This window comes from Haliaeetus leucocephalus, unplaced genomic scaffold (genome assembly GCF_000737465.1).
Source record: "Haliaeetus leucocephalus isolate CR32 unplaced genomic scaffold, Haliaeetus_leucocephalus-4.0 Scaffold992, whole genome shotgun sequence".
Lineage (NCBI taxonomy): Eukaryota > Metazoa > Chordata > Aves > Accipitriformes > Accipitridae > Haliaeetus > Haliaeetus leucocephalus.
This window is the reverse complement of record NW_010973428.1, coordinates 1,691,749-1,707,570: the sequence shown is the minus strand read 5'-3', so window position 1 is coordinate 1,707,570 and position 15,822 is coordinate 1,691,749. Positions and strand designations below refer to the sequence as shown.

Sequence of the window (15,822 nt, the reverse complement as noted above, 5' to 3'; positions counted from 1 at the left end):
ATCATATGGTTTGTAGATTTGTTACCAGATGCGCAGCAGAAGCGTGCGTTAAGATGGAACTGAGTTGCCACTTTTTATATAAAATCTTTCCTGCAATTCTTCTTCTCAGTTTATTTTTATGATAAGATGTGACTTGCACCCTACAGTAGCCTCTAGATGTACAGCTTGTGAGTCTGGGCCAGTTTTTTTTGGTTGAAAACACATCCTGAATTTTTGTCATTCAAACTATGTGTATTTATTATATATCCTTCATGCTTCTGTTTTAAGCCTCCTGTTGAAAAAGACAGAGTAGGCAGTAGTCTGCAGCACTATGCACTTGAAAAGCCTTTTTCATCTAAGTAACATTCTAGAGAATTTTCACTGAGAGGTTCTGGCAGCTTTATAAGCTGACAGGGTGATGGTTAATTAGTATTTATGATTTTGAAAATGCAAAACTTTTTTATTTGATAATTAGTCTTTACACAACATATGAAGGGGATTTTTTGTAGAATATGTACAGCATTTTAAGCCAAGGCATATCTTTGAAGTTAGTTAATTTTTTGAGAGTGAGATGGAAGGCTAGTTTTTAATACTTGTAGGCTTTGTTGTGATTTATACTACTCAATGCAACTGTCAGATTTATAATTTGACAGACTTGAATACAGTGGTATATTCTTTTAAGGTTTTCTGCATGTATGTCCCACACAAATATTGGTCAAAGTGTGAAGGTTGGCATTTTGACAGTTTCTTCTAGTTCAAGAAGATAGTCATTAGGAAGAAAAATGAGAATTCTACTTCTTAGTTGCAGTCAAGCACGTAATACTTTTATGGATTGTAACATGACAGTTGATTTGAATGCAGCATTTTAGTCGAATTGCCAAGGCCTGTTTTTCAAAGACTTGTATTTTTCTTAGAGCTCTCAGTTTTTACTTTTCTGATGGTTGTTAATAAAATACCCCATGATTTTTTTTTTTTTTTTTTTTATGCACTGCCTGGATTTTTAAGTAGCATCACTTAACCCCCTGTATTACCTAGGAAGAATTTCAAGAAAAAATTATTAAAGCAGAGACAGATTTTTGGAGGCTGTTGGGGTTTTTTAGGGGGTTTGTTTATTGAGGAAGGCAAAATATTACAATGTAATATATTTTTAGTGAATTTCTGGTTCAAATATAGTTAAAAGAAACTTGCAAACTTTAACACATTGTAGTCTTAATTATGGATGTCATTTATTTGTGCTCCAAAAGAGAAATGGAATCTGTTGGATCAAGAAAAAGTGTTTTGTGGTTTTGTATGCAAGAAGCGTGGGGTCCAGCTGCTGGAATAGCACAAAACCAGAAACTTTGTACACTTTCCAGAAACTCCTTAGACATTTATTGCATGATTGTAGGCATTAAATATCTGTAAAAAATTTAATGTAGGAACTTGATAAATTAATTGTACTAGGCAGTGCGTAGTGCACAAATGCCACCATAGTTCTATTGAAGTTTTTCTTTGGGGAAAAAAAAATATCATTTTAATATAACTTGAAAGTAAAATCCAAAGGAGCAGTGCCTGGTTGTTTACATTGAGCTTTCTGATGGTTATACATTTACACTATGTTCATACTAATGACCTTTATAAATGTTTTAATTTCTGAGCTAGCTGGAATTATTATTCATCATTTTATATTTACCCAGGACTGGAGTAGAAATTTAGCAAGTTGTCTTCTCTTTTGCTGTTTTTCTTTGCCTAATAACATGCACACAGTCTTTCTGGACACAAACAGTAAAAGATCTGTGTGGCTAAGACATGCCTGAAATGGATTTTAGACACCTGCATTCAAAGCTATGATACTTAAGGTCCTCTGTTCAGCTACTGCCTCATTTTAGAGGTAGTTTAGCTTGGCTTGTTTTTAAGCTCTTTGTGCATCTAGAATTGTTGCTCTGTGTGTGCTGAGAATAACGTCAGCCTTCTTGCTGATTAAAATCTCAACTTCCTGAAGAGTACTGAGGATTTTCACTAGTTCAGTTTCAGTTCCTTCTCAAACTTAAAAAGATCTAGTTGGCAGTAGTAGGGATTCCAAAGCAAAGATCGTATTGAGAACGTTTGCATGGGAATACGGTGTCTTGGGTTTTGGCTTCTGTTCTTAAGATTGTGAAGATTGTGTCTTTTTTTTTTTTTTATACTAGTATTAGGTAATAATTGGATACAATTCAGAAGCAACTTTAGGGCTGTAGGGAAGTCCTCTCATAGGTGTGTGCACTTTGTGATGCCAGGTGTATTTCATATTTTTGTAGTCGTTAGCTTTCAGTGAAGGATTTGACAATGTTCCCTGCTTTCCAGTAATGTTTAGCTCATACCCCTAAAGCATTATGTCAAAGGAGGCATCAGTCACAGCTCTTCCCCACCATGCTTTAAAAATTGAAAGGGAGCCTTGTCCAAAAGGGACTTATTGTAGAAAGACTGCCACGAGGAACTTATGGCTCTAAAATATGGGTGGATTGATCAAAGTCTTGGGCTGGGGAAAGGTGCCTGAAGATTTAAGGATTTAAGACTCATTTCTGTCAGTATCGTTCCCCTTTCTGTTCAGCGTGCTTATTCATCTGGGTCTTAATCTGAGGTATTTAACTCTATTCTGTGCTGTCTGGTAGAGGGCCTCCAAGCAGTCAAGCTGCTGTCATTTAACACTGTCCTTCCTGTCAGCTGGCTTGTGGCTCTTCCCACTAGTTTTGACTTAACGACTATGGACTATGACTGTATTTGCAGCACGCTAGGAGCATATGAATTCAGTTACCACCCTCCATCTGATAATGTGGCTCACATTATCACCCAGCTGAATCACTTCTGATTGTATATCCAAACCTGGCACCAGCTGCATCCTGCAGCAGCTGCCTTAGTAGTATGTTACAAGTCATTAAACTGGATTCTGTTATGGACAAGTAAGAGTTTCAAGTAGTTTATGCTTTTGAAGCTTCGGGTTTTTTCATAGAGTGGCATAACTAAAATTATGTAAAAAGTCTTCATTTGGGGGAAAAATACCACAGAAAGGATTTTCAGTTTGCCTCTTGGCGTCAGGTTTTCTTTCATGTTACTTTCATGGTTCATGTCCCAGGCTTCAGAGGTTCTTTCTCTTTAAAACTGCAGTTAAATTGTCACTAGTAGTTATCTAGTGCAATGCTAAGTTAATTAGTACAATGGCTCTTTTTAACAGGGGTTCCAGTGTCCCTGAAAATGATCGATTGGCTTCAATAGCAGCTGAGTTGCAGTTCAGATCCCTTAGTCGTCACTCCAGTCCCACTGAAGAGCGAGAAGGTGATTGTCACAGTAACAGATTGTGACCTGGATGTGCAGATGATTTATGTCACTAACATATATCTCTCTGTTCCCAGTTCTTACTCTCTCCAAAATTTTTTTTCACCTTTTCCCATTCAAAAATCTTAGATTTTTAAGTTTTAGGCTTATATCGTCAGAGAAAGTTCTTCTATTTTCAGACGTACCCACTATTCTCTTGCCTTTCATACTGTTTCTGAATTGTACCTGAAGGAATTTCCTGGTGTCTTACTAAGTTACAGTGTTATAAATGAAACGAGTGACATGATTGCTGAATTACATACCCTATTCAATATTAAATTTCTAAATGCTGTTAATGAGATATAAACTGGACCCATCAGGACAGTGGAGAGTTTTCTATCCTGTTTTATAACTACCAGTGCAGTATTCATCTTACAAATACTTGCTGTTATTTGAATCCTGGAAGAAGGAATAATAGGGTATGTGACTTGATGCCCTCATCAGGGCTCCTCCTTCAGGTTTCCCCAGCCCCTCTTTATGTGGTGTTTATTACAATAAATACTTTGTAACATTGATTGTTAAGATAGTGTGTTCTGTGCAAATTAAAATGAAGTACAAAATAGCAAGTGAAGTAGAGTTGATACTGTGGTCATCCTGCAAAATGAAGTCGATTTCGAAGAAAGAAATGCCTTAAAAATTTATACTAAGGAGTGTGTGGGATGGTTTTGGTTTGGTTTTTTTTAAGCAGATGTTGAAAATATTGTCTGCCTTGTGCTTATGCCCTTTTTTATGTATCTGTATGAATGGGAAACAGGCTTAGGTTGGAATGAATACAGGTCTTTTTCTAAGGAACCTTAGAAGATTGTTTTCCTACAGATTTCTTACATATTTGATTCTGAGTGCCCTGACTTGAAGTGCTTTCCTCAATTGTGGAAGGAAATCTCTGTTCCCGTATAAATTAAATCCTATTTCAGAATAGCTTTCATAATTTGTTTTCTAAAGATAAGTCATTTTTTAATTCAAGAGCATCCACTGCTATATGGTTGCCTCATATACTTATATGGTGTATTAGTCCTGATATGTAAGATCTCAGTTTCTGCTGAATATAGTGGCATAATCCTTAATATGAGATAAAGCCACTTTTATGCTCACAGTGTTATTTCTCTAGAACCATCGTATCCAAAAGGAGATTCAAGTGGCTCATCCCGGCGCAGTTGGGAGCTCAGAACTTTAATCAACCAGACCAAAGGTAGGTGTTTAGGAGTCACTATAATGTAAGATCTGTTAAACTAGTGCTGTAATAAAAGGTTGATTCTTAATGCTGATTGTGAAGAGGTTTTCACAGCTTTGTACACAGGAAGGGGAAAAAATAAAATCCTGATTGCAGATAGAAGATACTGCTAACAAAATCACAAGGTGTACTCTCTGAGGTAGGAGTAATTAAACTTCATAAAAGTTACATCTTTTCAGAAACTGAAAGATACTTAGCAGCGTTCTACAAAATGAGTACATTCATTACTATAGGAATTACAGAAGTTTGCTGTCCCTATTCAGTGCCCAATTATGAATTGCATGACACTAGGAAGCACTTCCTCACTTCCTAAGCTCTCTCCCCAGCGTGGGATTTTCTTATTTTGGGTGTCTAACAGCATGTAATCCTACACTGTTTCCCAAATTCAAGGCTGTTATGGGGCCCTTCCTCTCTGTCCTGCTGCTTAATTTCATGAAACTTAAAGTAACTTGATTACTTCTGAGACTCCTATACTGTACAGATAGATAAGTGTAGCTTGCTTGCATACATTCTGGCAGGGTGGAACCTCATGAAGCATTAGGAAAAAATTTTCTGTCACATAAAAACTGGTCTCTCATGTGGCTCAGAACACAGGAAAAACAGCAAAAATTTTTTCTGAAATCTAGAAGGCTTATTTTCTGTTTGGAACATAAACACTGAAGGAATTGAGTTTGTTTGAACTAGAAAAGAAGAATGAGGGAAAACTTGAAAATTCATAGAAGACTACTACAGTGGTGTTGTGGTTCAACCCCAGCCAGCACCTAAGCACCACGCAGCCGCTCACTCACTCCCCCCCCCCAGTGGGATGGGGGAGAAAATCGGGAAAAGAAGTAAAACTTGTGGGTTGAGATAAGAACAGTTTAATAGAACAGAAAAGAAGAAACTAATAATGATAATGATAACAATGACAACAGCAATAATAAAAGGATTGGAATGTACAAATGATGCACAATGCAATTGCTCACCACCCGCCGATCAACACCCAGCTAGTCCCCGAGCGGCGATCCCCCGCCCCCACTCCCCCCAGTTTATACACTAGATGGGACGTCCCATGGTCTGGAATACCCCGTTGGCCAGTTTGGGTCAGGTGCCCTGGTTGTGTCCTGTGCCAACTTCTTGTGTCCCTCCAGCTTTCTCGCTGGCTGGGCATGAGAAGCTGAAAAATCCTTGACTTTAGTCTAAACGCTACTTAGCAACAACTGAAAACATCAGTGTTATCAACGTTCTTCTCATACTGAACTCAAAACATAGCACTGTACCAGCTAGTAGGAAGATAGTTAACTCTATCCCAGCTGAAACCAGGACAAGTGGGAACTGGTCTTACTGTCCACTGTGAATAAGACAAAGATTTTGGTTTAAAACTACAGCAAGGCAGATTTAGTGTAGATGAAGTGGTATTAATTATAGGTGGGCAGTAGATTGTATCATTTGGGAGTATCAGTATCTCCAGCTTTTGGAGGTTGTTAGAAACAGGTTAGACTGCTGTCTGTCAACAGTGACAGGTGTAATTTTTGTGCTTTACAAGGAGGGGATAAATTAATGCCACCCTGAGATTTCTTCTGGCCTCAGTAGGATTGTTTTGTGATAAGACTTGAAAGCTGGAGTTATCCAATACCTCTAAATCTTTGAAATAACAGATGCTGTGAATTTTCCAAGCAACCTCTCATATCTCTGTAGAGCAAAACCTTACCTGTCCTCCTTTCCTTGGTGCTCTTAATGACCCTAACATACTTCCACTATCAGTGGTTAGTTACAGGCCAAATGCAAACAAGCGCATTGCATTTCATACGTTTAATTTACTTGAATCAAGAAAGAGATGATTAGAAAAGTACTAGTATTCTCATTTTACTTTAGTTTCATATGCGATTAATAAGTGATAGTTTCATATGTTGTTGCTAAAATGTTTTATTCTTTTCCTACATCTTAAATTAGACTCACAAAATAGTTGTCTTCTAACTCAAGTCACTTCACGTGATATCAAAAGGTAACAAAATATAAATACAGTGAATATTTCTCAGTCAAGGAAATTGTTCATCACTCTTTTTAGACACTGCTTCCAAGCAAGCACCGATTGAAGCTGTTCAAAAGTCTGTTCAATTGTTTGAAGAAAGGAGATACAGAGAGATGAGGAGGAAGAACATCATTGGCCAAGTTTGTGACACACCGAAATCTTATGATAATGTCATGCATGTAGGTTTGAGAAAAGTGACTTTCAAGTGGCAGAGGGGAAACAAAATTGGTACGTTCATTATACCTTCATTTACCAGGCTGAAATACCAAGCTTAGTGTTTTTGAAGGAAATCTAAGACTATCTTTTGAAATTTTGGGTCTCTGCATAGGTAGCTTTACAGAAATCAGAATGTTAAAATACAAAATTCTGTTGCAGCTAGGATTTCCTTTATGTAGAACTTCAGTGAAGTTTTCACTGGTCAAATAACAAGAAACAAAGGAGGAGAAGGTTTTGGTTAGGACAATTACTTAGGTATGATCCTGTGATTCCTGCATGTGTTTAACCCTATAAAATGTTTGAGTTCTGCTTTTGGAAGAACCAGAAATATGAATGGAAATGAGCACAAACTTTGGGTTTTGTTTAATTCACCAATATTGTTGTTTCACCCATATGATCATCGTTTTCCCCCATATGGTCATTGTTTCCTCTCTGGTTTGGGATTTGTGGGGAAAACCCTCATATTCATGAGACGTTTTCTTTCAGGTCAGCCTGTTAATGTAATGTTTCTACTTTTTAGTCAGCTCAAACTCAGGACTATGAATGTACCATTAAGTGTTACAGGTTAAAAGCTACCTGAAATTCTAAATGAAAATAAAGGTAAATGACCTTGGCAAGCTCAATTTTCAGTGATGTTTTCTTATTGCAGTTGATGTACATGTTGCTTATTGAATGTAGTGTAATTAATTATTCTTATTTTATTTTAATTCTGCAGGTGAAGGCCAGTATGGGAAGGTCTATACCTGTATCAGTGTTGACACTGGAGAGCTGATGGCTATGAAGGAAGTGAGTACTCTGTATACAAGAATCACTGCTGCCCTTGGGTTTTTTTCCCAAACAAAACGTGCATGTCTTAGCAGGCATTAAGGATTTCTGAAGAGTTGTTAGCTAACTGTGAAAGGATGGGAAGACAAATTGTTTATTCATGTAGCCACATCTGCTGTTCCTCCTTAAGTTGCTTAAGCTTTTTCTTTTCAGTTTACAACTTTTGGTTTAAATGTATGTAAAATAGATAATGTTTTTTTACTAATCTCATAGGGGTTTTGTGAACTTAATGAATGCTTTCTTAATATGTGCGAACTCCCATTAAGAGATCTTAAATTATTTTGGAAAGAGTTTTCTGATTAGTGAAGACTGTACCCAAACTTATATTTTACTTTGCAGTATTTCGTTTCACATTTTATTCCTTTTTTTCTTCATTCCTTAGATAAAAAGATAGGAAGTGTCACATCAGATGTTTTTCAGCTTCGCCTGTAGTTTAAGTGAGCTAGGCTGAGTCACAAAACTGTTGACTAACCTGGTGGGTACAGAAAATTTGATTTTCAGGATAGAAGTAAGTAAAGCTGTGTAGGCGTAGAGATCCGTTTTCCCTACAGCACCTTGTTTTTTAAGATATTTTTATTGCTTAGTTTTATTGCATTTCTACGTCTTCAGGCAACTGCAAGCATCAACTGTTCACAACAGTTACCATGCCAGCCATTTGATGCTAGAGCAGTTACATTTTTATGAGCCAGTTCTTCCACACACACAATAAGTATGTGATCTCAAAGGTGTGGAAAAGCAAGACTAGGCTTGTACATAACTTCTTGTACTGTACTCATTCACTGACTAACTAATACCAACACTTGAAATTTTGATGTTGTTGTGCTTGTGTGATTTTGTGTTTTGGGTGGGGTTTTTTTGTTTTCTCCTGATGAAATAACATTATTCCCCCCATCAGTAGCACTCTCTGTTTCTGGAATTCAAAGTTGCTTTCTGGATGCAGGTCCTTTTTACAGATTAGCATGTGTGTGCTCTTTAGCAGAAGTTCAAATAAGTGAAATGGACCTTGTTTGACAGACATTTCACTAGTAGGCTAAATATACAGTATGCTGCCTTTTCCTGTAGTATTTTTAACTTCCAGAATTATTTCACCAAGAAACATTCCCTGCCTCCCCACTGTGGGCTTAAATGCAAAGTGCATCTTCCAAATAAAAGGCTTTTCTGGAGTTCCTTAAGAGTACCTTGGGAGAAGACTTCTTTATTTATTTTTAAACTGGTTAAAAACATTGCATTCCCCATGCCCCCTGAGATTTCTTCAGACTTTACTGCCTTAACCACAGTGTCGTTAAAATCTCTACAAATTATAGTGGACAAGCTTTACTACAAATACATAGTATTGCAACTTTGAAGTGTTAGGAAATACATAAAACACTTGAATGTCATTTGTCACCTTTTTGTAATCTCCATGTATTTAATTTTACCACTGTTTGAGTACTAACTGTATCCTGGAATTGTTATACAGAACAAAACCGATCAGAACATCCTAGCAACCAAAAGTAGAACATGTGCATTTATTTCTCTAGCAGTTGTCCTGTACTCAATTAATGAAATTTCTGCTTTCTACCAATATGGTAAAAATCACATCTTGCATAATTTGCTATGCATTTTGCGTATCTTTGTGTGAATAGAAGCTTTAAATCAGTTTTTCAGAAGACGTGGTATTTTTTTCTTCCATGAAAAATCCGTCACAACATATTGTAGGAGAACTAATGAAAACCTGTTTCCTTCATCAAAACCTTTATGATTGTATTTGTTCCATGCCACACCTTTTCCTTGCAGCTGCCTCATTCTCAATGAAGAAACCCCTCAAAGAAATCCCTTAGAATCTCCGTTGATGAAGTACCTGGCAACTAGTCTTTCTTGAATGATAGCTCTCACTGATGTTACTTTCAGATTCTCTTGTACTGTGTCTATCTACCACGTTTAAGCTAGAAGGCAAGCTCAGAAGAGATATATATATATGTGCATACATGTGTGTATTTATACATTTAAGTAACAGCATTTTGCTCTTAAGAAGTTTATAAATCATCATATTTGTATGTAATTTTCAAAAAATAGTTTGATGTTCTTTTTTGTTTAAGTTTGGGGATGGTGGGGTGGTATTTTGGGGCTTTTTGTGTGATGATGCTGTTTTTAAAAAAAATAGCTTTTTAGCTGTTTTCTTGGTTTGTGTTTGTGTTTAGGATGGGTTTTTTGGATTGTGGGGTTTTGGGGGTTTTTTAGGGGGGATTTTTTTTTCCTTAGTAATTTGAAATAGTGGCAAAATAATGAAAAATCTTTCTTGCAGATAAGATTTCAACCTAATGATCACAAAACCATCAAAGAAACAGCTGATGAACTGAAGATTTTTGAAGGCATCAAACACCCTAATCTTGTTCGTTATTTTGGTGTGGAGCTCCATAGGGTAAGAAAACATAAATTATTGGGGCTTTTTTATAGGGCAGAGAGAAAATTTTAAGAAGCTTTGGATCATGGAGGTTTTACTTGAGAACTTTCTAGTTTAGCTTTATTATCTGGATATCTCTGTGAATTGTAGTGTGTCTGTCTTCCTCTGAAGGTTGAAGTCTCTGAAACATAGTTTGGAGAAATTTTTTGGAACTGGCACATAAACAGAGAAGGTTCACAATAAGTGAATAGAGTGAGTCATGCTGGAGCTATTCCGTAATGCTACTCTGTTTAACTGCTCTAAAAGCAAGCTATGTCATACACAGTATGCTAACTTCTGCATGTAGGTAAAGACTCGCGCAGAAAAAGTTGTACCAATATCTTGTTGATTCCTGAAAAAAATTTTGTGCTGGTGTTTAAATTCTGATGCGAGACAAGTATCTTAAGGAAGCAGATCTTCTGGAATTCAGCTAGCATCTCTTCAGAAGGAAAAAAAACGAGTTTTCTTGCTTGAGCAGAAGAACTAATGAAGTCTGGTTTTCTTACGGAGTTGGATTGCAGCGTTGCATGCTGAGATACCCTACTTTTTATTGCTCTCTGCTTCCCACGTGCCCTTCCCACCTTCCCCTGTGAGTCTCAGGTCCTTCATGTATCTCTACTCAGTGAGGTGGGCAGGGAACAGGACGCCTGGTGTCTGGCTGGAAAGTGATGTGTGGTTTTGACCGATTTGCTCAGTATGAATGGGTTGATTTGCTGACCCATTGCTGGTTTAGAAGGGGACAAAGGCTGCTTTCTGTCTGCATTTATTTACTTGGGGACACAACTTTGGATGTCTGTGCCCCTGTATCATTGGTTTCTCGGCTAGTTCTAAGAGCTTAGTGTCTTTGCCATCTTTTTGTATTAATTAAGTCTGGCTGAAATTGGCTGGGCTTGGAGACAGAGAAAGGGAACAAGAACCTAACTTATCCTTAAAGTGAGTTAGAGTTGGCATGCTTGTTCAAGCCACAGACAACAACAAAAAACTTGCCCTCCCCAAGAAATCAACACATGATATTGCAGGAACTAGGAGAGAGGAAAAAAAACCAACCACCACAAGCCCAAACCATCATTTTGCCTTTTTTCTAAATATGCAAAGGATCGTTTTGTATTTCTGCATAATAAACCTACAAGATTTCCAAAGTGCTTTTTGGTTGATGCCAAAGTAACATATTTTATACCACCAAATAGTATCAGTTACTTAGAAATGATGCAGATAGACATGTGGCAGAGATTTTTCCATAGCTGTGCAATAGAATATATTAGATTGAAGCATACCCAAGAGCATAGAGTTCTGAAGAGATGATTTATTAGATATTCCATGGTAAGAGGTACTTCCATTACAACATTACATGGTACTTCCATTACTCTTTTCATAAACAATGAAGGATGGAAGGAAAACTTGATCCTAATTCAGTGTTTAAAAAACCAAAAAAAAAAAAAAAAAAAACAACCCCAAAACAACAAAACCCAATGAAATCTGGTTTGGTTCCCACAACAGGAAGAAATGTACATCTTCATGGAGTACTGTGATGAGGGCACTCTGGAGGAGGTATCAAAACTGGGCCTTCAGGAGCATGTCATTAGGCTCTACTCAAAGCAAATCACGATTGCTATCAATGTACTACATGAACATGGTATTGTTCATCGAGACATTAAAGGTAATGTTAACCATAAAAGGTAATGTTGTTTCAGTGTTGTAGATGAGGGTGGGGGGAATAATGGGGGACGTATTTGCAGATTTAGTGCACGTTATCTCTACAGCCATTAAGTGTACAAAGCCTTCCACTCATTTTTCAATTTTCAATTTACAAGTTATTGGCTAGTTATGTGCTCCTTTTTAAGTGCAGAACATAAAAAACGTTCACAGTTGGCATTGCAAACTTGTAAGTTCTGCCCATGATTTATACAGTTTCTGTAGAGGTTAAGATTGTTGGGGATTCATCCAAACTCAAATTTTGGTCCTTTTATTTCTAGTACTAATACACTGAGTTACGTAATGCTGTTTTTCTTCTCATCTATGCAAGAAACAGTGGTGTTTTCTGGGAGCTGACAAGCAGTATAAAGTGCTAGAGTTGTTCATCAGAACTTTTCCTTGTGATTCCCATTTTCCAGAAGAGTTTTAGGATTTCAGATGAATGGTTGATTAAACATAATAATAAAAGTCTTGTTAAAAGAAGTTAAAGGGGTATGGTAAAATTTCTTGTCTAGTGGGGTTTTCTGCCATACATTTATCTACTCATGCTTGGTTCTCAGCTTTTGCTTACAAAATGAGCAGACTGGAACTACAGTAACTGAAGGGGGGGTGGTTTTGGCATTTGCTTAAGGCACCCAGTGTCAGTCCGCATTTCACATTCATTTTTCTTTTCCTGCACCTTCCAAGAACATCCTCCATGTCTAGTTATCTTGGTTTTGTTAGTCTGGCATACTTTGCTCACCTATAGCAGAAACTTAACAGAAGGTAGGAGAAACAATGCACACAATATGCCCTGCAAATGCTCATTTTATGACAAGGCAGTGCAACCCAACGATGCTGGGTTTCTATGTCCCTCTTGCTCACAGGGTTTTGAATCACCGCAGCAGTGTAGGAGGTTCCCAGTTGCTCTTGGTCCTTTGGCCTCGTGCTTCTCATTTGGGAAAAGAACTATCTACGATCCAGAGGCCTCCCACCCAGGTAGGCCACTCTTGAGTCAGTTTTGGCTTTTTTTCCTAGAAAACACTTTCCCTCACTCCCATTCCCCAGCAATCTTGCCTTTTCTGGTTCTCCTTCCTGACCAAAGGTTTCTCTCCAGTTGTGGATTTCCCTCCGTGCTTTTCACAGTGCCCTCCTTGCCCTTCACTTGATCATTCCATGTCCAGGTTCTGCTTAGCTGGATTACACTCTCCTGGAAGCTCGTTGTGATCAAAATCCAAGGCTGACTGACAGGGATTTCTTTTGTGCTGCTCTATGTCATTGCTGATTTCTGGATATGTTTCCAAATAGGTCTTCCTCTCATCAGGGAAATGCAGTGAAGTGAGAAGAGCTGTGTAACAGAACTGTAATGCTATGTTATCTGAGGGCATTTCTGTTGCAACAGGTTCCTCATACCAAATATTGGGGTGTTCCTTGAGAATAACAGCAGCTGTAAACAGAGGGTCACTGCAGACACATTTATGTGTAGACCTTCGTGAAACTTAGTGACAGAATATGAAGATAGACCACAGAGAGTATTTTTATAAAGGATGCCTGAAGTTACATTGGAAGTCTCTTGCTCTCTGTCTCCTTTTATGCTAACATTGCATCCCCAAGTTTTCAGGCTAACAGCAGTAAAGAAAACTCTGGTTTTACTTTTAGCTCTTATGTACTCTTATTTTTCTGATAGGGAAGAATGATAATATGTCATTCAGGCTGTTAAAACTGCTTTCCTATGGAAATCTCGCTGTCAGATCACACTCTCATGGCCAGTTTGCTAAATATCACTGCGGATCTGTTTCTTTCAGCAGCAGATAACCAATTCTTAGAGTAATTGTTTATACGTGTCCTGCAGTTGGTGTCTCAAGTACCTTGTGCCCAAAAATGGAGTCTTCCGGTTAGCAGCATCCACTAGTGTCACCGTTGTCCTTTGGATGCTGTTATGGCATCCAGTTCTAGGAATGTAAAAGATGAAGCAAGACACAGCTGCCTTGAATCCTTTTTCAACCCATGGTTCTGAGAGTGAACTGAGGGTAGTGTCAGTTGGTTGTTACACTTGGCTGCCCTGGTTTTGATTAGTCTGCATCAATGTGTAAAGTAGTTGGTCTAATATGTAGCAGGTGATTAAGTCTTCTGGGATAGGTTTGTTGGGGTTTTTTTATCTCTGTCCTGGGTATTGGATTTTAACCCCTGTGGCTAAGCCCAGATTCCTCAGATACAATTACTTCACTTTTTGCAAGGAAGCTGTTCTGCTCAATGATCAAGAACGATGGAATATTTAATGCTGAAGGGAGTCTTTGTTCAAAACGGGGCCAACCTCAGTATCAGATCGAATGTCAGATTAGATCAGACTGCTGAGGATCTTGTTCGGTTGAGTTATGAGTATCTCCAGGGACGGAGATTCCCTTTTCTCTGGGCTCCTGTCCCAATGACTGACCTATCCTTGCTGTGAAAAACTTTTTCCTGATACCTCCCTGCAATTTGCAGAAGTTGCTATTTGTGTCCATTGCTCCGTATCCTTTCATAGTGTGCCTTTGAGGAAAACGCCTGTTTCCATCTTCTTGATATCCTCCCATTACACAGCTGAAAACAGCAATAAATTACACACACACACACACTCCTCCAGTCTTCCCTTCTTCAAGCTAAACAAACCCATCTGTGAGCCTCTCCTTGTACCTTGTGTGCACCAGCCCTCTGACCATCTTGATGCCCTTCTGCTGGGTTTTGTCCAGTATGTCAATGTCTGTCTTGTACTGGGGAGCCCAAACCCAAGACACAGCACTCCAAGCGTGGTCTCGCAAGTGCTGAATTGACAAGAATTAATCACTGGTTTCATGCTTGGTGCTTTCTCTCTGGGAGAGAAGGGCATATTCCTGAAGGCTGCTTGGATTGCGTTTTCAGAATGAATACAGAAAATGAAGGGATTGTATCTGAAGCTTTAGTAGATCAGAAACCTGTGAATGAGATGCTCAAGGCCAGGAAGTCTTCATCAAAGTGTTAACTCTTGTTAACTTTGTTGATAGCTCTCTCAGAATTTCTGCTATTCCTGCCTTCATGTCTTCATGGTGAGCAGAGGGGAAGGAAGGCCATCCAACAAGAGACAGAAGGCTGTTCAACAGGAGACTACGGGCACATGTCACACTTTCTAAAGTAAAAGAGGATGCCAACGCTGATTTTTTTCTCATCGAAGGGTAGCATATGGCCTGCTTGTTCCTTGAATGAATTTGGCTGTTGCACTACTTAAGTAATGGCTGAGGAATGTCTATGAGCTGCCCCTCTTTGTGGAATTATGCCACAGCCTTTAGCGGGGCTTTTGGTACTGCTCCTCGGACTTGCATTATTTACACCAGCACCTTTGGAATATCACGCTGTTGCAGTTTCCACTGTGCTTAATACAGGGCTGACTTGGTACAGAGATACAGGGCATGAAACTAGTTTAAATGCTTTGGGTCATAGCTGTAGTTCTCTCTGGCAAGGGTACAGCTTTTGACATTTGCTCTTTGTTTGCAGTCTGCCCAGAAGATCTCATGGTATAAATGGCAGTAGGGCTGTGCAGAACTGGGCTGCCTCTTGCCTCTGCCAAGTACATCCAGTGAAGATGCTTTTGATAGTGATGTGTAGGAGGAGAGAAGAAACAGATGGGTGTGTTGTGCCTTTTTGCTGTTTTAGCCATAGTCTCTAGTTTTATTTTGCTTATTAACCATGCAGATATAGTAGGAATTTTGTTACATTCCTAGCAGCATTAACTGTCAAAGGTAGAAAGCACCTAGCACCCTCAAAGTACTGCCCTTGTCTCTCTTGTTCCCTTACCCAGGTCCTGCTGTATCCTGTGCAGGTTTCCTCTAACAAGGAGACCCTTTTTAAAGACTCCTAGAGTTTGGTCTTGGTCTCTGAAGCAGAGACCAAGCAGCTTACAAAACAGAGGCTCCAGCGAACAACGTATCAGTGGAAGCCTTATTCAGCTGACAGAAGGTGTCAGCAACATGAGTCTTCAAGTGGTCTCTTTTTCTTCGCAGTGAAACTTTGGTACTAAATTGTCATTACTTTCTTTTTAAAGGGACAAACTTTAGTTTGAAAGGACTTCTAAGTAGATTCTGAACCAAACTATTAAACCAAACTATCACAATAGCTTTAGATTCA

The 15,822-nt window shown here is 38.5% G+C and overlaps 1 protein-coding gene across 1 annotated transcript in view; it reads left to right on the top strand.

The window, feature by feature from the left end:
- Positions 1 to 15,822, top strand: part of MAP3K4 (mitogen-activated protein kinase kinase kinase 4) — a 75,425-nt gene that overhangs the window by 54,871 nt on the left and 4,732 nt on the right. The window contains exons 18-23 of the mRNA XM_010584481.1: positions 3,170 to 3,270; positions 4,418 to 4,498; positions 6,588 to 6,779; positions 7,483 to 7,553; positions 9,877 to 9,993; positions 11,512 to 11,671. Of these exons, the coding sequence (XP_010582783.1) occupies positions 3,170 to 3,270; positions 4,418 to 4,498; positions 6,588 to 6,779; positions 7,483 to 7,553; positions 9,877 to 9,993; positions 11,512 to 11,671 (722 nt within the window). The remainder of the gene's footprint in view (positions 1 to 3,169; positions 3,271 to 4,417; positions 4,499 to 6,587; positions 6,780 to 7,482; positions 7,554 to 9,876; positions 9,994 to 11,511; positions 11,672 to 15,822) is intronic.